The sequence below is a fragment of the Aotus nancymaae genome, unplaced genomic scaffold (genome assembly GCF_030222135.1).
Source record: "Aotus nancymaae isolate 86718 unplaced genomic scaffold, 86718_ANA_hifiasm-v0.15.2.pri h1tg000011l, whole genome shotgun sequence".
NCBI classification, from domain to species: domain Eukaryota; kingdom Metazoa; phylum Chordata; class Mammalia; order Primates; family Aotidae; genus Aotus; species Aotus nancymaae.
The window spans coordinates 61234417-61258522 of NW_026988422.1; the positions used below are offsets into that span (position 1 = coordinate 61234417).

The 24106-nt window shown below is 41.0% G+C and overlaps 1 protein-coding gene across 2 annotated transcripts in view; it reads right to left on the reverse strand.

The window, feature by feature from the left end:
• SPTLC2 (serine palmitoyltransferase long chain base subunit 2) overlaps positions 1–24106 on the reverse strand; it is a 119916-nt gene that overhangs the window by 86870 nt on the left and 8940 nt on the right. For both annotated transcript variants that reach the window (XM_012476890.3, XM_064375070.1), the window contains exon 2: positions 13626–13820. In XM_012476890.3, the coding sequence (XP_012332313.2) occupies positions 13626–13820 (195 nt within the window). The remainder of the gene's footprint in view (positions 1–13625; positions 13821–24106) is intronic.

Sequence of the window (24106 nt, forward strand, 5' to 3'; positions counted from 1 at the left end):
CTTTGCTAAGCATCATTCTGGCCCAACACAGATGGCCAAATATGTTTATATGACGATGATAAAGATGATGAATAATCACAACAGCAGCAAGAGTGCCCATCTGTTGAGTATTTATGACATACCAGGCACTTGCCAAGTGCTTTCATGCACATATATTTATATATTTATATATATAAGTATATAAGTACATACTTATATATATAAGTATGTACATGTACATATATAAGTATATACTTATATATCTAAGTATGTGTGTATATATATATATATATATACATACTCTGCATACTCTTAAGGAAGATACCATTTCTTCCACTTTCAGAAAGGCTAAATGGCTTTCCCACTTAGGAAAGCAGCCAGAGGCAGAGCCATGAACAGATGATCCAGGCCTTCTAATTTCACTCTGTGCTCCTAACCCCAATGCTGCACTGCCTCTCATTTGGTGATGCTACTAGATCAATCTGAAACACCTTTTTTTTTTCTTTTTGAGATGGAGTTTCACAGTTGTCGCACAGACTGGAGTGCAATGGCGCGATCTCAGCTCACTGCAACCTCCAGCTCCCGGGTTCAAGTGATTCTCCTGCCTCAGTCTCCCAAGTAGCTAGGATTACAGGCGTGCACCACCATGCCTGGCTGATTTTGTATTTTTTATTAGAGACAGGGTTTCCCTATGTTGATCAGGTTGGTCTCGAACTCCCAACCTCAAGTGATCTGGCCACCTCAGTCTCCTAAAGTGCTGGGATTACAGGCATGAGCCACTGTGCCTGGCCCAATCTGAAATACTTTGATAGCATTCAAAGCACTTCAAGACCACTGTGCTATTGGACTTCCCATTCTTTCCCTAAGTTCTGTACATGATCAACACACACATTACAAACCCCCTATAAGACACACAGACAGACACACAGACAGACACACACACACACACACACACACACAGAGAGTTAGGAGCTGGAAGGCTAAAAACTGTATTTCCTGGATACCTTTGTGATCAGGGTGTGGATGTGATATAGGGTCTACCAGTGAGAAGCACATACAAGGCAGGGGCCACACTTTGCACCAGTGTAGGAAGCAAGCTCCAGCAGACCTCAGTGCTGGATCGGCACCAGCGCAATTTTATGTGCCACTGCCTATTCACCAGCCTCTGCTGGTGCGGCAGTTGTGATGGCAGGAACAGTTTCCTAGTTTAAGATAGCTGCCTCATTAGAGAAGGGAGGCCCTAAACCTCACTGCTCTCGCCCCTCCACAAAGCCATAAATGTCTAATTCCCTGTTTACTTGAATGGCTTATGCTTGTTTTTGGTAACTCCACCAAAAAGTTGATGATTTCAACAACATGGTCATTTTAATTATTGATGAGAAACAGATGTTTAATAACTTATTAGTCGTATTTTATAAGTTCAATGAATAAAATTTAAATTCTCTGTCCAAGTCACATAACAATGCAGTGACAAAGCCAAAACTGAGACTCTAGTATTATTCCAAATTAATACTATTAGTGGTAGTGTTACTACTAATTCCATCAAGAATTCTCAATGTCAGTTCTAATTTAATAACTTTTATTTATTTTAGAATCTAGGCCTCAAATCTCAATATATCAAAAGACAAAATTTCTCTCAAACATGAGCATTTGAGACAAACAATCACTGCTTTGATGTTAGGATAAAAAGCTTGGCAAATGTGCTTAGAACTGTCTCAGCATCTTCTCAAGGTCAGGTGATTTAAAGTTCCACCCTTGACCTATGCACCCAGGGCATGGAAAATAAACTGGGACAAGTAAACCAACTCTGGCAGTCTTTAAGGAACAAATTTATATCAGAATCATCAAATAGCTTTACTTCTATTCAAAACTTGCTAAGTAAAGGAAAAGGTGGGAGAAAGATTAAAATCTACAAAATTATAAAGTGTTTAGACCTTCACAGATTACTTTTAAATGCCATATTTATTTTAAAAACTTTCTCACTAAGGTGGCCAAACATCCACTGGCCAAAAACATGACCCCTGCTCAAAATCTCACACTATACAATTAACTCAAAAAGAGCACAGACCTAAATATAAAACTACATGACTCTTAGAAAAATCTTTAATACATTTGCTGGTGGAAATGTAAAATGGCACAGCCAAGGTGGAAAAGTGCTGGTTTCTCAAAGGTACACATAGACTTTGACTATGATGAACCTGATTTAAAAAAAAAAAAAGTTGTGGGTTTTTTTTTTTTGTTTTTTTTTTCCAGATGGAGTCTTGCTCTGTCACTCAGGCTGGAGTGCAGTGGTGCAATCTAGACTCACTGCAACAACCATCTCCTGGGTTCAAGTGATTCTCGTGCCTCAGCCTCCCCGGTAGCTGGGATTGCACACATGCACAACCATGTCCAGCTAATTTTTGTATTTTTAATAGACATGGGGTTTCACCATGTTGGCCAGGCTGGTCTCAAACTCTTGACCTGAAGTGATCAGCCCACCTTGGCTTAAAGTGTTGGGATTACAGGCATGAGCCACCATACCCAGCCAAAAATATTTTTTTAAAAGGTAAATATAGACTTTTCATGTGACCTAGCAATTCCAGTCTTACATATATATCAACTGGAAACATATACTCAAACAAGTACTTGTATATGAATGTTCATGGCAGCACTATTCACAACAGCCAGAAGATGGTAACAAAATGTGGTATATCCATACAATGGAGTAGTATGCAGTGATACGGGAATGAAGTACTGTTACTTGCTACAATGGTACATGAACCTTGAAATCATTATGCTAAGTGAAAGACAAGCCACAAAAGAGGGACAACAGTTGCAAAACCTTCTAGGATACATAAACATTTCCTATAAACAACTTAGAAAAATACACAAACCCAGTAGAAAGACGGACAAAAGATTTAAACCGGCACTTCATGAAATCAGAACTTCCAATGGTCATTAAACATATAAAAAGCTGTTCGGCTTCACTGGGCAACAGAAAATTACAAATTAAAACCACAATGAGATACTAGTACACATATACCAATTGAATTGGCAAAAATTTTAAATTCTGGCAATACTGAGCACTGGTAAAGAGATGTGGAACAACAAGAATTCTCGAACACAGCAGATAGCTAAACCAGTACAATCACTTTGGAAAATAATTTGGCACTATCTAGTGAAACTGAAGACATGCATACTCCAGAACTTCATAACCTAGTAATTCCAACCCTGAATAGCTCACATTTACATGCAGGAAACACATATATCAGAACATTTATAGTAGCTTTATTAGTCACTGGCAAAAAATGAAAAAAGCCTCAATGTCCATTATTATTAAAATGAAGGAAGGCCAGGCGGTGGCTCACGCCTCTAATCTTAGCACTTTGGGAGGCCAAGGCGGGTGGATCACCTGAAGACTGGAGTTCAAGACCAGCCTGGCCAACATGGCAAAACCCCGTTTTTACCAAAAATATGAAAATCAGCTGGGCATGATTGCGCATGCCTGTAATTCCAGCTACTCAAAAGGCAGGGGAATCACTTGAACCTGGGAGGCAGAGGTTGCAATGAGCCAAAATCACACCACTGCACTCCAGCCTAGGCAACAGAGCAAGACTCTGTCTCAAAAAAAGAAAAAAAAAAAAAAGAAATTAATGAAGTGTGGCATACTCATTTACAATGAAATACTAAACAGCAATGTAAACAAATGAAGTGGGAATCCTTAACAAAGGGCTGGAGCCTCTGTTACAGAGTAAACAAATTAAGGCACAAAAACACATACAACACAAATGCATTTATGTAAAATTCAAAAGCAGGCTTAACTAACACTTACTTTTATAGATGCATACACAAGTGATAAAACCATAAGGAAAAGTCAAGAGAATGGTTATCTCAGGAGCTTAAGGAGGGGCGCACAGAGGGAGCGGTTTCTGCAGTGATGGTAGCATGCTACTTATCAGGTGAGGTTTCTTAGCTGCCTCTTTATTATATAAGCATTCATTATATACCACATTTACTTATGTATTTATTTATTTATTTATTTTTTTGAGACAGAGTCTCGCTTTGTTGCCTAGTCTGGAGTACAGTAGCATGGCTTAGCTCACTGCAACCTCCACCTCTAGGTTCAAGCAATTCTCACGCCTCAGCCTCCTGAGTAACTGGGATTACAGGCATGCACCATGATGTCCGGCTAATTTTTGTGGGTTCTTTTTTTTTTTTTTTAAGTACAGTGGCAAAATCTTGGCTCACTGCAATCTCTGCCTCCCGGGTTCAAGCAATTCCCCTGTCTCAGCCTCCAGAGTAGCTGGGACTACAGGCGCGTACCACCACACCTGGCTAATTTTTTGTATTTTAGTACAGATGGGGTTCCACCATGTTGTCCAGGATGGTCTCGATCCCCAGACCTCATGATCCACCCACCTTGGCCTCCCAAAGTGCTGGGATTACAGATGTGAGCCACCGTGCCCAGCCTAATTTTTGTATTTTTAGTAGAGATGGGGTTTCACCATGTTGGCCAGGCTGGTCTTGAATTCCTGACCTCAAGTGACCCACCTGCCTCAGCCTCCTAAAGTGCTGGGATTACAGGCGTGAGCCACTGCACCCAGCCATGCCACATTTACTTTTCATTCTTTTAACTAATTAATGTATAGATGTGTACTCCATGTATGTGTATATTGGTTATACATAACCAATGAAAAGGTTAAAAAATAATGGAAAGGGCCAGGCACGGTGGCTCATGCCTGTAATTCCAGCACTTTGGGAGGTCGAGGTGGGAGGATTACCTGAGGTTGGGGGAGCTCAAGAGCAGCCTTACCAACATGGAGAAACCCCATCTCTATTTAAAAAATACAAAATTAGCCAGGCATAGTGGTGCATGCCTGTAATCCCAGCTACTCAGGAGGCTGAGGCAGGAGAATCGCTTGAACCAAGGAGGCAGAGTTTGCAGTGAGCTGAGATTGCACCACTGTACTCCAGCAACAAGAGCGAAACTCCATCTCAAAAAGAAAAGGCAGGGGCGGGCAGAGGTAATAAAATAAATTAAAAAAAGAAAAAAAAAGAGGTGTTTCACTTTAAAAGAAAATCAAACAATATATTAAAAAAAAACAATTTTCCATGGCATGCAGTTTATTCAGAAAGTTTTATGTGACAGGGTTTGTTGAGCTGCCTGATTCCTGAAAAAATATGTATCCAAATTTACATAGATGATCACAAGAAAAATCTACTTGGTCTGATGGTGCTAAGACCCTTATGATCTGGAAAAGATTAAGGTGCTTCATAACTTGCAGCCACTGAGATTAAAGGCTACACATCTGAAAATCTTTTCTTTAAAACCATAACTAATGCCGTTTGCTGGTGCTATAATACTGCTGAAAGAGCTCAAGACATTTCATTACAAACATAATATTGCATACCAAAGATAGTAAAAAAATCCGTAACATTTTGAATTTTTGTTTGGGCAACACTTTTGTTGTTGTTGTCATTAGAAACAGTACCTCACTCTGTCACCCACGCTGGAGAAAAGTGGCATGACCATAGCTCACTGCAGCCTCCAATTATTGGACTCAAGCTGTCTCCCCACCTCAGCCTCTATATAGCCAGGACTCCATACAGGTGCACACCACCAGGCTTGGCTAGTTTTTAAATTTTAATTAATGTCTTTTCTACTGAAAAAGGAAACGGCATCATGTGATAGATTTAGAATAACCGAAACATGACAAAATCGTTTCAAAACTTAAACTAAGAATCTTTAAATCCCAAATAATTCCCATCTGAGGAAGTATTGAAAATGGAATCATCACACGGTTAAAATGCCTAATAGCCAGGCGCAGTGGCTCATGCCTATAATCCCAGGATTTTGGGAGGCCAAGGCAGGTGGATCACTTGAGCTCAGGAATTCAAGACCAACTGGGAAACAAGGTGAAACCCTGTCTCTACAAAAAAAGTACAAAAATTAGCCAGTTGTGGTGGCGTGCACCTCTAGTCCCAGCTGCTCACGAGGCTGAGGTAGAACCACTGGAGTGCGGGAGGCAAAGGTTGCAGTGAACTGAGATTGTGCCACTGCACCAGACTGGGCAACAGAGCAAGACGCTGTCTCAGAAAAGAAAAAAAAATGGCCCAGGCAAGGTGGCTCACGCCTGTAATTCCAGTACTTTGAGAGGATGAGGCAGGAGGATCCCTTAAGCCCAGGAGTTCAAGATCAGCCTGGGCAACATGGCAAATCCAGTCTCTACAAGAAATACAAACATTAGCAGGGCATGGTGGTATGTGCCTGTGGTTCCAGCAACTCTAGAGGCTGAGGTGGGAGGATCACCTGAGCCCAGGGAGGTAGAGGCTGCAGTGAGCTGAGATTGTGCCACTGCACTCCAGCCTCGGTGACAGAGTAAGACCCTGACCCAAAAAAATAAAAAAAAGAAAAGAGAAAGCATTATAAATTCTAAAAGTATTTGTAAGTGAAAATTATGTTTTTACCTCTACTTGATGAAAAAAAAGTAGGTGAAATACTCAATGAAAGGTTTTTAGACTGCAACTTTTAAACCTTTGAACCACAGTTAATTAACGGCTTTCCTTACTGTTCATATGGGTCATACCACTATCTGTCCTTTCCTGCTTTTAGTGTTAAAAACAGGAAGCCACTTCCTTGCTCTTTCTATGCTGTCCATGAAAGTGTAGAATGAGATTTCAAAATAAACACTGATTTTTTCCTACATCCAAAACAGTCATTTGCATGTTTGTATGTACACACCCACCCCCGACCAGGAATACTTAAAAACACTTTACACTGTTACTAGTACCACCACTCACAATACCATTCATATCTTAAACATTATTTTTTTAAGAGACAATGGCCGGGCACTGTGGCTCACGCCTGTAATCCCAGCACTTTGCGAGCCCGCGGGAGGATCACCTGAGGTTAGGAGTTCAAGACCAGCCGAGGCAACATGGTGAAACCCCATCTCTACTAAAAATACAAAAATTAGCTGGGTATGGTGGTGCACGCCTATAGTCCCAGTTACTCAGGAGACTGAGACATAAGAATCATTTGAACCCAGGAGGCAGAGGTTGCAGTGAGCTGGGTTGTATTTTAGTAGAGACAGGGTTTCACCATGTTGTCCAGGATGGTCTTGATCTCCTGACCTCATGATCCACCTACCTCAGCCTCCCACAATGCTGGGATTATATGCATGAGCCACCGCACCTGGACTAATTTTTGTATTTTTAGTAGAGATGGAGTTTTACCATGTTGGCCAGGCTGGTCTTGATCTTGGCCTGCACCTAATATGTGCCAAGTGCTCTGTAGTATAGAGTAGTAAACAAAAAGCCCTCTTGGAATCTGTGTTCTGGTGGAAGAGCTAGACCAGGCTCAGTGGCTCACACCTGTAATCCCAGCACTTTGCGAGGCCGAGGTAGGCAGATCACATGAGCCCAGGAGTTCAAGACCAGCCTGGTCAACATGGCAAAACCCTATCTCTACTAAAAACATTAAAAAAAAAAAAAAAAATTAGGTGTCGTTGCTCATGTCCTTAGTCCCAGCTCTTCTGGAGGCTGAGGCAGGAGAATCGCTTGAACTTGGGAGACAGAGTTGCAGTGAGCCAAGATTGCACCACTGCACTCCAGCCTGGGCAACAGAGCAAGACTCTGTCTCAAGAAAATAAAAATAAGGCCAGGCGCGGTGGCTCAAGCCTGTAATCCCAGCACTTTGGAAGGCCAAGGCAGGTGGATCATGAGGTCAAGAGATCAAGACCATCCTGGTCAACATGGGGAAAACCCGTCCCTACTAAAAATACAAAAAAAAAATTAGCTGGGCATGGTGGCGCGTGCCTGTAATCCCAGCTACTCAGGAGGCTGAGGCAGAATTGCCTGAACCCAGGAGGCGGAGGTTGCGGTGAGCTGAGATCGCACCATTGCACTCCAGCCTGGGTAACAAGAGCAAAACTCTGTCTCAAAAAAATAAAATAAAATAAAAATTAAAAAATAAAAATAAAAGCAAATAAAGTATGTTAGACAGTGACAAATACTAATGGAAACAAAAGCAAGCAGGAAATGGGGAGTTATGCTGCAAATCAGCTGGGGTGCCCTAAGTAGAAAAGAGGACAAAACGGAAGTGAAGGTACTAACCATGGGACTATCTGAAGGAAAAGCTTTCCTGGCATGAAAAACAGGGAAAACAGGTAACAGGGAAACTCCTGCAAACCGAATACTGGCACTAGTCCAAACGGACACAGTGGGTAAACCTACTACAAAACTTCTTTGAAAGGTCTGAGTATAATTTTTTACCAGTGAGAAATCCCTAGAGTAAATAGAGATGACTACACCGTATGATGAAATATTATTCAGCAATAAGAAGCAATGAAGTACCAATACATGCTATAACATGGATGAACTTCAAATACATTACACCGAGTGAAAGGAGCCAGACCCAGAAGCCTGGGCAACAGAGTGAGACTCCGTTTCAAAAAAATAAAAAAAATAAGGGAGAACATGTGGTATTTGGTTCTCCCATTTTAAAATATCTGATCATGAACGAGCTGTGGAGGCAAAATGTTAGTTTAAAATTTAGTGAGTGTGTGGAACTACCTACCATAATTTACTCCTTACGTTCCTAGCTATTGCCTGTATAAATATTAGAACATTTTTTTCTTAAATTGCTTCACTTTGTAGAGACGAGGTTTCATTATGTTGTGTCAGCTGGCCTCAAACTCCTGGCCTTGAGTGATTTTCCTGCCTCAGCCTAGAACGTTTTTATTAATTCAAGCTTTTGCTTTATCTGTCACGTACATGTTTCTGGACTACTAGCTTCACCTCACATCACAAAGAAATAAACCACAGACTGGGAAAAACAACATTCTCATCCAAAACACCACTAATAACAGAGGATTAGGGGGTAAAGAATTCCAAGAATTTTATGCAATTTATATAAAATAGAACAAACTCATAGTAACTCATCTTTATTAGTATAACCATGTGACTTAGTTCTATTCAAAGCAACGTCCGGTATTTCCCTATAACAAAGAATTAACATAGTTAAAACTGGGCTCTCTTTTATAATAAAATGAGGAAGAAAACCAGGATGTGGTTATGGATACCATTCTCTCAGTGAAATGAGGAAGTAGCAACATTTTATTTGCATTTTATGATCCCAAGCAAGCACTTTCCCTCAACTCCTTCTGGTTTAACACTTAATTTGCCTCCCTCTTTCACCATATCTGATCCAGCAATAGAAAACAAACATGATCTATCATAAGATTCAGTGACTTTTCCTTTCCCCATAAAAGCTGAATTTTTGTAAGAAAATGACAGAATTTGGCTATTTTACTAATGTTATCTACTGGGAATACTCCACTGAAATGAATTTGAATAATTTAATACAATCCTCTCCACAAAGTGCAGAGGCAAAAGCTTTCCTCAGTCCCCCACATTTCCTTGTATTACTTCCTCCAAGAATTGTTTCCTGATTAACCCCATGCTACTCAGATACTTTTTTAAATTCTACATCTTCATATAATTTAAGCATTATTTACATGTATAATGGCTTTGCAAAGGCCCATAACTTTCAAATGTTTATGTTTCCTCAACAAAATGAGGAACTACTTAAGAATAAAATGTGTGTTCTAATTCTTTCACACAAAGTATACACAGGCAACTCCCAACACTTAAACCACCAATTTACTTTCTGTAAACATGAAACAAGTTCCAAAGATAATGTACTCCCTAACAAAGTAATTCAGATGTATCTTTTTGGTTTCATTCATTCATCACACTTTGAGCATCAGCTGTGCAAGCTCTCTATGGATAATCCGCTGATCAAAACTGCCCCTAGGGGCATGGTGGCTCAGTCCTGTAATCCCAACACTTTGGGAAGCCAAGGCAGGAGGATCACTTGAGCACAGGAGTTTGAGACCAGCCTGAGCAACATAGCGAGATGCTGTCTGTATTTAAAAACAAAAAATAGCGGCCGGGCGCGGTGGCTCAAGCCTGTAATCCTAGCACTTTGGGAGGCCGAGGCGGGTGGATCACGAGGTCAAGAGATCGAGACCATCCCGGTCAACATGGTGAAACCCCGTCTCTACTAAAAATACAAAAAATTAGCTGGGCATGGTGGCGCGTGCCTGTAATCCCAGCTACTTAGGAGGCTGAGGCAGGAGAATTGCCTGAATCCGGGAGGCGGAGGTTGCGGTGAGCCGAGATCGCGCCATTGCACTCCAGCCTGGGTAACGAGCGAAACTCCGTCTCAAAAAAAAAAAAAAAAAAAAAAAAAAAAACCAACTCCTCATTGCCTACCAAACTTCTTACTTTGACTTTCAGAACACAATTCCTTTTCTATACACATTCCAGATTTTCCCAAACATTCTTCATGCCTTTGCCCATACAAGCCCTTCATCCAGGAATGTACTGTCTATACCACAATCAGCACTTCCCTCACCACCAGCTATACATGTCAATTATTAAGTTTCAACTATGTGTCTACACTAGGAGAGGTCTTTGTAGATAGTTTTTAGTTTGAATATATAAATAAAACTTCAGCTACCATCAGTGGTAACTACCATCAACTCAGTCTAGTAGGAGGATATAGGCCCGTGAACAAGTAACTGCACTACCGTACAACCTAAGAAGAGTGTGGTAAGCTGCCGCTGAGGGCTATATAAAATTAACGTATTGTAGATGCGTTCTGGGTGGACATGCTCAGGGGTAGGAGGAGGATCAAAAAATGTTAAAAATGTGGGCCGGGTGCAGTGGCTCACATCTGTAATACCAGCACTTTAGGAGGTTGAGGTGGATGAATCATTTGAGGTCAGGAGTTCGAGACCAGCCTCGCCAACATGATGAAACCCTGCTTCTACTAAAAATACAAAAAGTATCTGGGGCATGATGGCACATGCCTGTAATCCCTGCTACTTAGGAGGCTAAGGCTTGAGAATTGCTTGGACGTGGAAGGCAGAGGTTGCAGTGAGCCGAGATCATGCCACTGCACTCCAGCCTGGACAACAGAGCAAGACTCTTGTCTTAAAAAAAAAAAAAAAAAAAAAGAGGGGGCCAGGCGCAGTGGCTCACGCCTGTAATCCCAGCACTTTGGGAGGCCGAAGCGGGTGGATCACGAGGTCAAGAGATCGAGACCATCCTGGTCAACATGGTGAAACCCCGTCTCTACTAAAAATACAAAAAAATTAGCTAGGCGTGGTGGCACGCGCCTGTAATCCCAGCTACTCAGGAGGCTGAGGCAGGAGAACTGCCTGAACTCAGGAGGCGGAGGTTGCGGTGAGCCGAGATCGCGCCATTGCACTCCAGCCTGGGTAACAAGAGCAAAACTCCGTCTCAAAAAAAAAAAAAGGAGGCCAAGGTGGGCAGATCACGAGGTCAAGAGATCGAGACCATCCTGGCCAACACGGTGAAACCCCATCTCTACTAAAATACAAAAAAAATTAGCCGGGCATGGTGACACACGCCTGTGGTCCCAGCTACTCAGGAGGCTCAGATGGAAGACTCGCTTGAACCCAGGAGGCAGAGGTTGCAGTGAGCCAAGATTGCGCCACTGCACTCCAGCCTGGCAACAGAGCAAGATTCCGTCTCAAAAAAAAAAAAAAAAAAAGATAAAAATTAGTTAGGCTTGCCGGGCACGGTGGCTTACGCCTGTAATCCCAGCACTTTGGGAGGCTGAGGTGGGTGGATCCCGAGGTCAAGAGATCGAGACCATCCTGGTCAACATGGTGAAACCCCGTCTTTACTAAAAATACAAAAAATTAGCCGGGTATGGTGGCACATGCCTGTAATCCCAGCTACTCAGGAGGCTGAGGCAGGAGAATTGCCTGAACCCAGGAGGCAGAGGTTGTGGTGAGCTGAGATCGCGCCATTGCACTCCAGCCTGGGTAACAAGAGCAAAACTCCATCTCAAAAAAAAAAAAAAAAAAAAAAAATTAGTCAGGCCTATTGGACCAATTTCTGAATGCAGGGCTTTCCCTGAATTAGGTATTCAAAAAACTTATTCACCATCTTTGTGAAATTAACTTGCAAAGCAATGAGTAGGATGGCCAACTTGTGGTAGGGCTCGGATGGAGTGCAAGATGGTTGAGATGAGAGAAAAGGATGTCTAATTTTGAGATCTCCCAGGAACCACTTCAGAATCCACATTATCTCCTGATGGTTTTGTCTTCCTAGCAACTGACAATGTTTTCATGATGCACTCTTCCCAGTTCCACATGACACTGTCCATTACCTGAGAAATTGTTTCTTCTACAATCAGTGTTCACTGGCTCATCTCAGCGGTGACTCTGCTGACCCCACACATGCCTCTTTCCTCGGAAGTACCACAAAAGTGAATATGAGGGACCCCAAGAAAATTTGAATGTCTTAAGTCCTTCTTTAATCTGGTACATTCCCTGGGCTGGAAGACAACCTCTTGCCATGTTGGACATGCTAAGAACACATAGGTTTGTTTTGTTTTTAGTAAAATCAGGCATCTTTAACCCTCATTTGATTTATTTATTGAGACTAGGTAACACACGTATTGCATAAAACTCCAGAAGTGAGCTTCAAGTCAGTAACAAGTTAAAAAAAACAAAAAACCCTTGAGAAGTACAAAGGAACATGCAGAGAAAAGTGAAGTGAATGGAACCCTCTTGCTGAGAGAGAATCATTCTCATCTATTGACCATTCCTAAAATAAGAGTGTTTTCTACTGTAAACAGAATCACTTGGCCACATTCTGTATTACAGTTTGTTTGTCTGGGGAGAGGAGCTGATATGTGAATCACACAACTATGTATAATGTATCTATGAGAAAACACATTATTAATTCCAAAGAGTACAACCTTTTCAGAAAATTATAAACACAACTTGGGATTCAGCATGGTGGTATAAATAGAAACAACATGGCTTTTTGCAATAGCTCTGACACCAGGCATCTTAGGAAATGTTATTTAACTTGTGACTTTTCAATTTCTTTTTTTTTTGAGATAGAGTCTTGCTCTGCTGCCCAGGCTGGAGTGCAGTGGTGTGATCTCAGCTCACTACAACTTCTGCCTCCTGGGTTCAAACGGTTCTCCTGCCTCAGCCTCCTGAGTAGCTGGGATTACAGGTGCACGCCACCATGCTCAGCTAATTTTTTGTATCTTTAGTAGAGACAGGGTTTCACCATGTTGGTCAGGCTGGTCTCAAACTCCTGACCTTGTGATCCACCTGCCTTGGCCTCCCAAAGTGGTGGGATTACAGGCGTGAGCCACCATGCCAACTTTTTGATTTCTTTCTCTCTTTCTTTCTTTCTTTTTTTTTTTTTTTTTTTGTATATATAAAAAAGACAGCATTTCACCATGTTGGTCCAGCTGGTCTTGAACTCCTGATCTCAGGTGATCTGCCCGCGGTGGCCTCCAAAGTGCTTGGATTACAGGCGTGAGCCACCATGCCCGGCCAACTTTTTGACTTCTAATCCATAAAATAGGGATAGTGTTGCCTACCTCCTTAGGTTCTTCTTGATTATATTAAACACATGTTGAACGTTTTGATATCTTTAGCCTTATCTTCAGCTTTCTTTGTAGAATGTTTTCATTTAACTGCATCTGGAATGTTTTAATTTTAATGTATACCCAAATTTCTAAGAAAAAACTTTTGTGCAGAAATACAAAGATTTCTATAAAAGACTTCTATTTACAAAATCAAAGCCTCCCTAACAATTACCTTTTGTTCTTCTCTTTCTGTTGCATGGTGACACTTTTCAATTCTCCAATGCCTCAAGAAATCTCGAAGATATCCAAAGAGGGTGAGTACGCCATACCCCACATATGTGAGCACAGCAACCAGCATTGGTGTTTCTTCAAAAGCTTCATTAAACGGTCTTTTATACAGTCCTCCATTTTGTGTAACATGATGGATCTAAAAGAGAGGTTAAAAATGTTTATTTTAATCATGGTAAGAAAAACATTCCTACCTAAAATCTAGGTCCTCAGAGATTTGCTGAACTATATCTTAAGAATTCTGTAAATTCTGCCAGGCGCAGTTGCTCACACCTGTAATCCCAGCACTTTGGGAGGCCGAGGCAGGTGGATCACTTGAGGTCAGGAATTCAAGACCAGCCTGGCCAACATGGTGAAACCCTGTCTCTACTAAAAATACAAAAATTAGCCAGGCATGGTGGCAGGTACCTGTAATCCCAGCTGAGGCAGGAGAATTGCTTGAACCTGGGAGGCAGAGTTTGCAGTAAGCTAAGATCACACCACTGCACTCCCACTTGGGTGACACAGCAAGACTCCGTGTCAAAAAAAAAGAATTTTCTAAGTTCCAACCTCACTGGAAACAAGAAAAAAAAAATTTTTGTAAGTATAGTCAAATAAAACACTAAGAGGTGACCAGGCACGGTGGCTCACCTGAGGTCAGGAGTACGAGACTAGCCTGGCCAACATGGTGAAACCCCATCCTTACTAAAGATACAAAAGTAAGCCAGGCATGGTGGTGTGTGTTCCTAATTTCAGCTACTTGGGAGGCGGAGACAGGAGAATCACTTGAACTCTGGAGGCGAAGGTTGCAGTGAAACAAGATCGCACCACTGCACTCCAGCCTGGGCAACAGAGCAAGACTCCATCTCAAAATAAATAAATAAAAGAAACACTAAGAGGTAAGCAGGGCATACTTGATTTCAATAGAAATAATTTATAAATTATATACACTTCAGATGAACAGTAAAAGAAGGGGAACAAGAAGGACTGCCTAACATTGATTTTTGTCATTATTTGATTTTCTTAAATAGATCCTAAAATGCTAGCATAATTTCTTTTGTTCTACTAAAAAAAGGAAAAAATATAAATCAACAAAGAGAAAGCCTATCCCAAAAAAGTACTATATTAGCTTACAGATGAAGAGATCAAAAGTTCAAAATTAAATTCGGCTTTAGAACGTGAAATATGTGTAAATGTTTTACTACCACACATTCTTAAAGCCACCCAGCCATAGTATTCCAAATAATTATCAGCAGTAGGCCCCTGTAGAAACATGTAGTTCATATTAACCTCTGTTGGTAGTGATAACACAAGTAAACTATGCAAAAAACTAAGATGTTTATGTAAGTGGGGTCCGGGATGGACACAGTGGCGCATGCCTGCAATCCTAGCACTTTGGGAGGCCAGGATGGGCAGATCACTTGAGTTTAGGAGTTTGAGACCAGCCTGGACACATGGCAAAATCCTGTCTCTATAACAAAACAAAACTAAACTAGCTAGACATGGTGGCACATGCCTATAGTCCCAGCTACTCAGGAGAATGAAGTAGGAGGATCACCTGAGCTCAGAAGGTCGAGGCGGCAGTGAGCCATGATCGTGCCATTGCACTACAGCCTGTGTGACAGAGTGAGGCCCTAGCTCAAAAAAAAAAAAAAAAAAGTGTGGTCCAGCATTGTATAAAAGTAAAAAGAAAGTGAAACCCAAAACAAGGGGAAAAATCGTTAGTAACTGTCATGAATTCTTCTGTCCCCCTTCACCTTAAGTATTCATTCCCAAACACTGTAAGATTATCCCTTGTTTTAACCTTTGGGATATCTGGATTTTTTTTCTCTTTTTTTTTTTCTTCCTAATAAACATTCTATCATATACTTGGGATACCTGGATTTTAATATACAAAAACCAAGCTACTTTACTTTTGATCTCATAGAAGAAAACTTCATGCTTCTTGGTCAATTTTAATGGAAATCTTGCTTTACAGAAGAAATCTGCTAGACAAGTGTGTGTGTTAACTTTAATCTTAACTTTAGAACAACTGCAGTGAGGATGATTAATCAAAGTTTACCAGGAGCATATCGTCACTTAAGCATTATGAAAAGACCTAAAAGATCCTTTCTTGCCCTCTCAGGTGATCTGATCGGAGATATGATATAAACAAATAAAAACAAACTGATAAAATTGACATAACTATACAACAAATTGTTACATATCTCCAAGGGGTAAAGATATTTTAGAATATCCTATCCTGGTAACCTTAGTTTTGGAAAGCTGCTTCAGTGTTTGGAAAGACACAGTTATATGTGACAAAGGACAGGCATTCAGATAGGCATGGCAGATGGATGGAATCTGTTGGTACTGATCAACTTGATGATCTAAATAAGAACTTCTGAAAACTATTCACAAACTCATTTAGGTCTTCATCAATCTCTTCCACATAGGAGAAGTTGTTTGGTGTCAATATTTAATACTTAAACTTTTATGCAAGAGTAAGGTTGTAATGTGTTTAGAACAGAATAACTAAAATTGAGCCAATATCTGAAGACAGAAAATTGTTTAAAAATTAACAACATAACAATATAAAGAAGTTATTAAGCTGGGAAAAGCAAAATGAAAAGCAATTTAAAAAACAAGAAAAATAACATTCTGATCATTTCTTTAAAAACTATATCTGAAAATATTTTGTCTTAAGAACTCTCCATAACTATGAAATTATTTAAACTATTAACTCTCAACTGTACATATCATTAAAATGCCTGGAAATTATAGACCCCCCCACCCCCAGTCTCTAACAAATGTGCATGGAGTTTACAGGTCAGGAATGCTGTCGGTGGGTCTCTTTTAAAGAAATCCGCCTTGATTTCAGGCACACCCACAGAGACAGGATCAAGTCAGTTCATACTGTAGGCTGGACTCTCTAGGAAGGAGGATGCTAAACCATTAAAAGAACTGTGTGGGCCGGGCGTGGTGGCTCACGCCTGTAATCCCAGCACTTTGGGAGGCTGAGGCGGGTGGATCACGAGGTCAAGAGATCGAGACCATCCTGGTCAACATGGTGAAACCCCGTCTCTACTAAAAATACAAAAAATTAGCTGGGCATGGTAGCGCGTGCCTGTAATCCCAGCTACTCAGGAGGCTGAGGCAGGAGAATTGTCTGAACCCGGGAGGTGGAGGTTGCGGTGAGCCGAGATCGTGCCATTGCACTCCAGCCTGGGTAACAAGAGCGAAACTCCATCTCAAAAAAAAAAAAAAAAAAAAGAACTGTGTGATTTTACCAAAGCCTTATTCAAAATTAAATGTAGTTTAAAGAATTAGGGTTCAACTAAGAAGCGTGTGGGGTTTCTTTTTTTCCACCCTCAGAGCCTGTAAAAAGAAGTGACTTTGGAATGTGGCTTCAGTCAAAACAGAGTGACTGATGAGGCGGAGGGGGCAGATAGGCAGGCCAATTGATGGATGAGCCTCTCACAGGTGAAAAAGTCTTTAAACTCTGACAGAACAAAATCACTTCACCTTTAAGAACTGATGCGAAATCTTATCTTTCACATGATTCAAACAATAATGGCATTACTCTCTTATACATGTGTAATAATCCATGAGGAAAAACATCAGGTCTGTTTTGTTCATTATTGCGCATCTAGCACCCAGGGTAGTATTTATGAAGTCTTAATGAACAGTTAACACTTAATAAAATTTCATATCAGTCTGTTCACAGTCTGTTCACGTTAAGCAAACAAGAATGTGACACTGTATTAGCATTATTAATCAAGGAAACAGTTAGGAAAATCAAGAAATGTTTACTTGAACAGTAATATTACTGTTTAAGAAAATGTAAAAGAAAGTAAAAAATGCAAAGGAAGAAATTTTTTTCACACAAGACTATAAGCACAGCACCATAAAACATATTACAGAACAAGAGAAGGAAAGAAATCAAACTAACGAGCTATTTCGTCCACATGCCTGTAGGCTGTCAACCATGTTTATTAAGCAGCTGAAAAGGCACTCCTAACCAAAGCAATATTGGGAACATATAATAAAAGATAAGCCATATGCATAATATATGTTTCCATATGACTAAAATTGTCTGCAAGGAGACACAAGAAACTAGGATAAGGAGTGTGGTGGAAGATGAAGGCATGTCAAAAATCAAACCTTCTAAACTGGTTTGACTTTTCTTTGTTTTTTTTATGAGTATATTACTGAATTTTTACTTGCCATTTATTTATTTATTTATTTTTCCTTGAGACAGAGTCTCACTCTGTTGCCAGGCGCCAGGCTGGAGTCCAGCGGTGCAATCTTGGCTCACTGCAACCTCCGCCTCCCGGGTTCAAGCAATTCTCCTGCCTCAGCCTCCCGAGTAGCTGGGAATACAGGCGCATGCCACCACGCCCAGCTAATTTTTTATTTTTATTTTTAGTAGAGACGGGGTTTCACCATGTTGGCCAGGATGGTCTCGATCTCTTGACCTCGTGATCGGCCCGCTTCGGCCTCCCAAAGTGCTGGGATTACAGGCATAAGCCACTGCGCGTGGCCTGCCATTTTATTTCTTTAATGCTTAAACTAAATTTTGTCACTGACTTTATTCACTATTTGGACTAAAACAGAGCTAATAAAAACAATACATGCCTATCATTATAACCTCAGTCATCTCACTATCTATAGCCTCTCTAGTGAATGTCTTAGCTAGACCTTACATGATACAAGTAAACTTCAAATCTACACTGCAATCTCAATTTTCTTTCCAGAACTCCACATTCACAGTTCCACCTGCCTTCTACATAGCTCCACTTAGACACTTTACAGGCATCTCGAACTCAGCAAGTCTAAAGCTGAACAACTTCTCACCATCCTAACCCCTCCCTCTCAGTTAAAACCTGATACTCCTCCTCTATTACCTATTTTGGTCAACAGCATCACCATCCAGTCTACCCAGTCTCCCAAGTTTGGAGTCATTTCTGGCTCCACCTTATTTTCTGGCATCCAGAGAGAATTAGTAATGACTTTCTGTGCTTTAGTCCAAGAGATTCTTGTGGGGCACAAGAGAATTTTAAGGAGGTTGAAAAGGTTTGGTATTTTGTTTTGTTTTGTTTGAAGACAGAATCTCACTCTGCCATCCAGAATGGAGTGCAGTGATGTGATCACAGCTCACTGCAGCCTCTATCTTTCAGGCTTAAGTGATCCTCTGGTCTCAGCCTCCCAGAAAGCTGGGACATGTGCCACCATGCCTGGCTTATTCATTTATTTATTTATTTATTGTGGAGATGGAGTTTCACTACATTGCCCAGGCTGGCCTCAAACTCCCAGGCTCAAGCTATCCTCCTGCCTTGGTCTCTCAAAGTGCTGGGATTACAGGCATGGAGCTACCGTGCACAGTCTAGTCTACAACTTTATTCAGATTTTGCCAAACATCCTAATGATGTCCTCTATAGCAAAAGAAAACCCTGGATCATGAGTTGCCTTCTGTCTCTATAGTCTCAGGAAATTTTTTTTTAAATAATTAAAATAAAAAAGTTTTTACTGTACTGTAAACTGACTTAGAAGAAATGATCCTGAGTAAAGGTTTCAAGAATTCCATGAAAGGACAGGGAGTAACCATGTAGTGATGCAATAATGGCTAAGTAATTATTAGGAAACAGAAGCACACATTTCTGATATGAATACAAAATCACATAAGCATTATATCTTTAAGCAAATAAGTACATTCCAGCTGCACGCTACAGCAGGATGACAGAACCTGCTCAGCTGGTGAATGGTTTGGAACATTATTTTTAAAAACTTGATGTCTAATATGAACCACCCATTATTCTTCAGCAATCAAAGAACTGTTATCATGCTTTGTCCATTAAATGAATCCTATTCATTTTCAAGTGTTGTGTTTCTGTTGCTCCTTAAAATCAGTTCTGCTGAAATTGTCCTTTTTTGGAATTTTACTGAAATGTACTGGCTTCTCCCTACTGCATACCACACATACTAGAGAGAACACTTTGGAGCTTTACACAAATTACATAGGCTGTACCATCCTCTGAATGTATATTCCCAGAAGTGTCTCCTTTTTTCAGCAGGGAGGTTTTGAAAAGTAGTAAGTTCACAGTTTTTCTTGTAATCAGCATAAATTCCTTAATTTTTGTCAGTAAGTATCTCATGTGGAATGGACTGAAAAATGCTTCCAAAACTAGCTGTGAAACAAATGTATATTTTGACATTACCATTTTCCTATTGAAAACTCCCAAAAGGAGATCTTCAAGCATATAAGGAGTGGTACATTTCAATTTCAGTTCAGTGGCATCCTATACACACTGGGCACTGATGTCTGCCCAGGAGTTACCATACTAACTGGCCACCCAAGCCTCTGCTGTAACACTTTTTCATCTCTAGATAAGCATCGTGGTGTAAGAGATGCCAGAACCAGGAAACTGGAGTACAAGTGCAGCTCAGTCACAAATTCTGCATCTTCATCTGAGCTCTCTTCCACCACTAACATGTATTGAGCTTGTAATACCATCCCCTTCACTCTGCCCCCTCCACGTGCTCCAATCTGGTTTTCTAGTGCACACCACTGGAGAGGCAACCCAGTTTGTATCAATTTCCCTTCTCTGGGAATACTCCCAGAATGCAGGGATGGGCCCCAGGTGGTCACGTGTATGATCTGTGACCATATTTCCTGGACCATAACTGATTGGCACAGCATAGACACTGCTGCCAAAAGAAATCCAAAAACCCTTTTTTAAGGGGATTTAAAATGTCAATGGGGCCAGGAATGGTGGCTCACGCCTGTAATCCCAGGACTTTGGGTGGCCAAGGCAGGTGGATCACAAGGTTAGGCTGGCAGCTTGGCCAAGATGGTGAAACCCTGTCTCTAGTAAAAATATAAAAGTTAGCTGGGCATAGTGGCGGGAGCCTGTAATCCCAGCTACTCAGGAGGCTGAGGCAGAGAATTGCTTGAATCAGGGAGGCGGAGGTTGCAGTGAGCCAAGATCATGCCACTGCACTCCACCTTGGGTGACAGAGCAAGACTCTCTTTAAAAAAAAAAAAAAAAAAAAATGGCAATGGGGAGAGAGTCTGAAGGGCAGTGGGCCTCCAATGTCCTGAAGAAAGGGTTCATAACCTCCTGCCGCTAAGGTCCCAAGAGCTGCGTTAATTCCTGCCTTTCTGAGATTTGTTCAATTTCATTCCCCACCCCTTTTTTGCATACCTATTATAGTTTAACTAGAGTCAGTTTCTGTTACTCTCAACTAAAAAAGTTAACAGGTATAGATTCTATATTAAAATCTCTTAGAACTTCTTTTCTACATTTTTATTTGGATATTTATCATGCTAACAAAGCCTGGAAACCCCGTCTCTACTAAATATACAAAAATTAGCTGGGTGTGGTAATTTTTTACATGCGCCTGTAGTCCTAGCTGGTTGGGAGGCTGAGGCAGGAGAACTGCTTGAACCCAGGAGGCAGAGGTTGCAGTGAGCCAAGATTGTGCCACTGCACTCCAGCCTGGGTGACAGAGGAAGACTTCGTCTCAAAAAAAATTTTTTTTTAAACACGTTTCCCAATTTTAACAATTTTGTCATTTCTAATATTGTTTATTATCTTATCTAGCGTAATAGATAAGATAATACCTTGCCAGCCTCAACTACTACTTTTAGTAGAGACGGGGTTTCACCATCTTGGCCAGGCTGGTCTTGAACTCCTGACCTCATGATCCACCTACCTCAGCCTCCCGAAGTGTTGGGATTACAGGCGTGAGCCACAGCACCTGGTCTATTTATTTATTTTTAAGAGACAGGGTCTCACTCTATTGCTGCCCAAGCTGAAGTGGAGTGGCGTAACCATAGCTCATTGTAACCTCAAACTCCTGGGCTCATGTAATCCTCTCACCTCAGCCTCCAGAGCAGCTGAGATTATACAAGTGCTTGCCACCATACCTAGTAATTTTTTTTTTTTTTTTTTAAGATGAGGTTTCCCTATGTTGCCCAGGCTGGTCTTGAACTCCTGGCCTCAAGCAATCCTTCCACTCTGGCTTCCTAAAGTGCTGGAATTGTAGGCATAAGCCACAATGCCCAGAACAAACTTATTCTTATGTCATGTATGTAGCAACAAAAATTCATAAAACAACGAGACTTCCACTTCCAAGTTAGCTTTAATAGAGAGAGGCAAGCTATCATTTTCATAGTAACAACTAGATAAACTACATAGATTAGTCAAATAAATAAATGGCTTTAAAGACTGAAGAGCTGCCTTCTATGCATAGCAAAGGGGACTAGATGAATTAAAATTCCAGAGGGAGAAGAGAAGAACCCTTTCTAGGTGAGCTGAAATTGCCAGCCATTTTCTCTCTTCCTGAGGTACTTGTAGAGCATCAGCGTAGGTGATGATGACTGGGGCTTGCCATAGGCAGAACTCCACCAAAAGAAAGAAAATCCAGCAGAACTTATGAGAGCTGTATGGGTTGGCATGACAGACTAAATTCCATAACAGCCCTAAATTTATGACCAGTTTTCTACACAGGACATTGAGAGGTCTGAACTAGAAAGGCTAAGGGAAATCAAGCACAATCTCACAGTGCTTAGCAGATAAAGCTAGAGGGAGCGGCCTGTAACACTCAATGGATCCCACCCTTGAGATACTACCCTGAACTGAATGACTTAAATCTTCAGCCCAGTCCAACCGGCTGTTTGGACAGAGGTGTAAAACACCTCATTGTATCTGCCTATGACTGTAAAAGCAAACATTAACTTTAGATTCTAAAGGTCTTTACACACATTGTCTAGAGATCGATCAAAAACTTCCGCTTTCCTGGGTAGGAGGTGACTGTGTGTGTGTGTGTGTACACAGTATACAGCAGTCTACATGTTCACTTCCTTACTTCAGAACTGCTAGCCTAGGGAATCTCTCACAACTTGATCATCCCTCTGTTTAATTTCACATGCCCAGAGAAGTGGAGATTTCTCGTGTTCAATTTTTTAACATTTTCAAAACTACAAAAATAATGTTTGAACATTAAAATCTCTTCTAGGAACCCAGAGCCCCATTCCACCAAGAAACTCAAAATCAAAACAATCATCTAATTTTCTTCACTCATTCTACAAATAATTTCTATCTATATATCAAGGACTGTACTCTAGGCTGGGCAGTGGCTCACGCCTGTAATCCCAACACTTTGGGAGGCCAAGGTGGGAGGACTGCTTGGGCCCAGGAGTTCAAAACCAGCCTGGGCAACATAGTGAAACCCCATCTCTCCAAAAAATTTTAAAACATTAGCTGGATGTGGTGATGCATGCCTGTAGTCCCAGCTACTGGGGAGGCTGAGATGGAAGATCTCTTGAGCCCAGGACGTTGAAGCTGTAGTGAGCCATGATGGCGACACTGCACTCTGGCCTAGATGATAGAATGAGACCCATCTCAAAAAAAAAAGGAACTGTATATCTGATGATACAAATAAGAATTGTGCAGTATTTCTTTTTTTTTTTTTAAGAGAAAATGGGTGTAAATATAAAAAGGAGTAAGGAAATCATTTTAAAGAATACTGCCTAAAGGAATTTATAATTAAATATGCAAGATGAAAAACACACACAAAGTAATAAGCATTTATTTTACAAATGTTTCTGAAGCTGTCTCTTCCTCTTCACTTGACTGACAAAATTGAGGAAAGGAGATTAAGCAATTTGTTAAATATCAGGAAAGTTAAATACCAAAGTTGGAACTAGAGTCAAATTATTTATAGGTTGGTGCAAAAGTAATTGCAGTTTTTGCCATTAAAAGTAATGGCAAAAGTAGGGCCGGGTGCGGTGGCTCACGTCTGTAATCCCAGCACTTTGGGAGGCCGGGGCAGGTGGATCACAAGGTCAGGAGTTCAAGACCAGCCTGGCCAAGACAGTGAAACTCTGTCTATACTAAAAATAGAAAAATTAGCTGGGTGCAGAGGTGGGTGCCTGTAATCCTAGATAGGAGGCTGAGGCAGGAGAATTGCTTGAACCCGGGAGGCGGAGGGTGCAGTGACCCAAGATTGCACCACTGCACTCTAGCCTGGGTGACAGAGCAAGACTCCGTCTCAAAAAAAAAAAAAAAAAAAAAAAAAAAGTAATGGCAGAAGTAATTACTTTCAATGGCAAAAATTGCAATTAGCTTTGCACCAATCAACACATTTTTCATTTGCCATTCCTTAGTTTACACTATCTGAGATTTTCTTTTTTATTTTGTTAATTCCATGGCCTTCCAATGAATTGAAATTTTCTAAGAATCAAATTTTCCTTTAATTATTTCAGAAGTACTACAACTTAATCTAATTGTTTTAAAATCATCAGTGGCTTAATATTAGAATTTTACTTCTTTTTTTTTTTTAAGAGACGGGGTTTCACCATGGTCTCGATCTCTTGACCTTGTGATCCGCCCGCCTCGGCCGCCCAAAGTGCTGGGATTACAGGCGTGAGCCACTGCGCCCGGCCTAGAATTTTACTTCAAA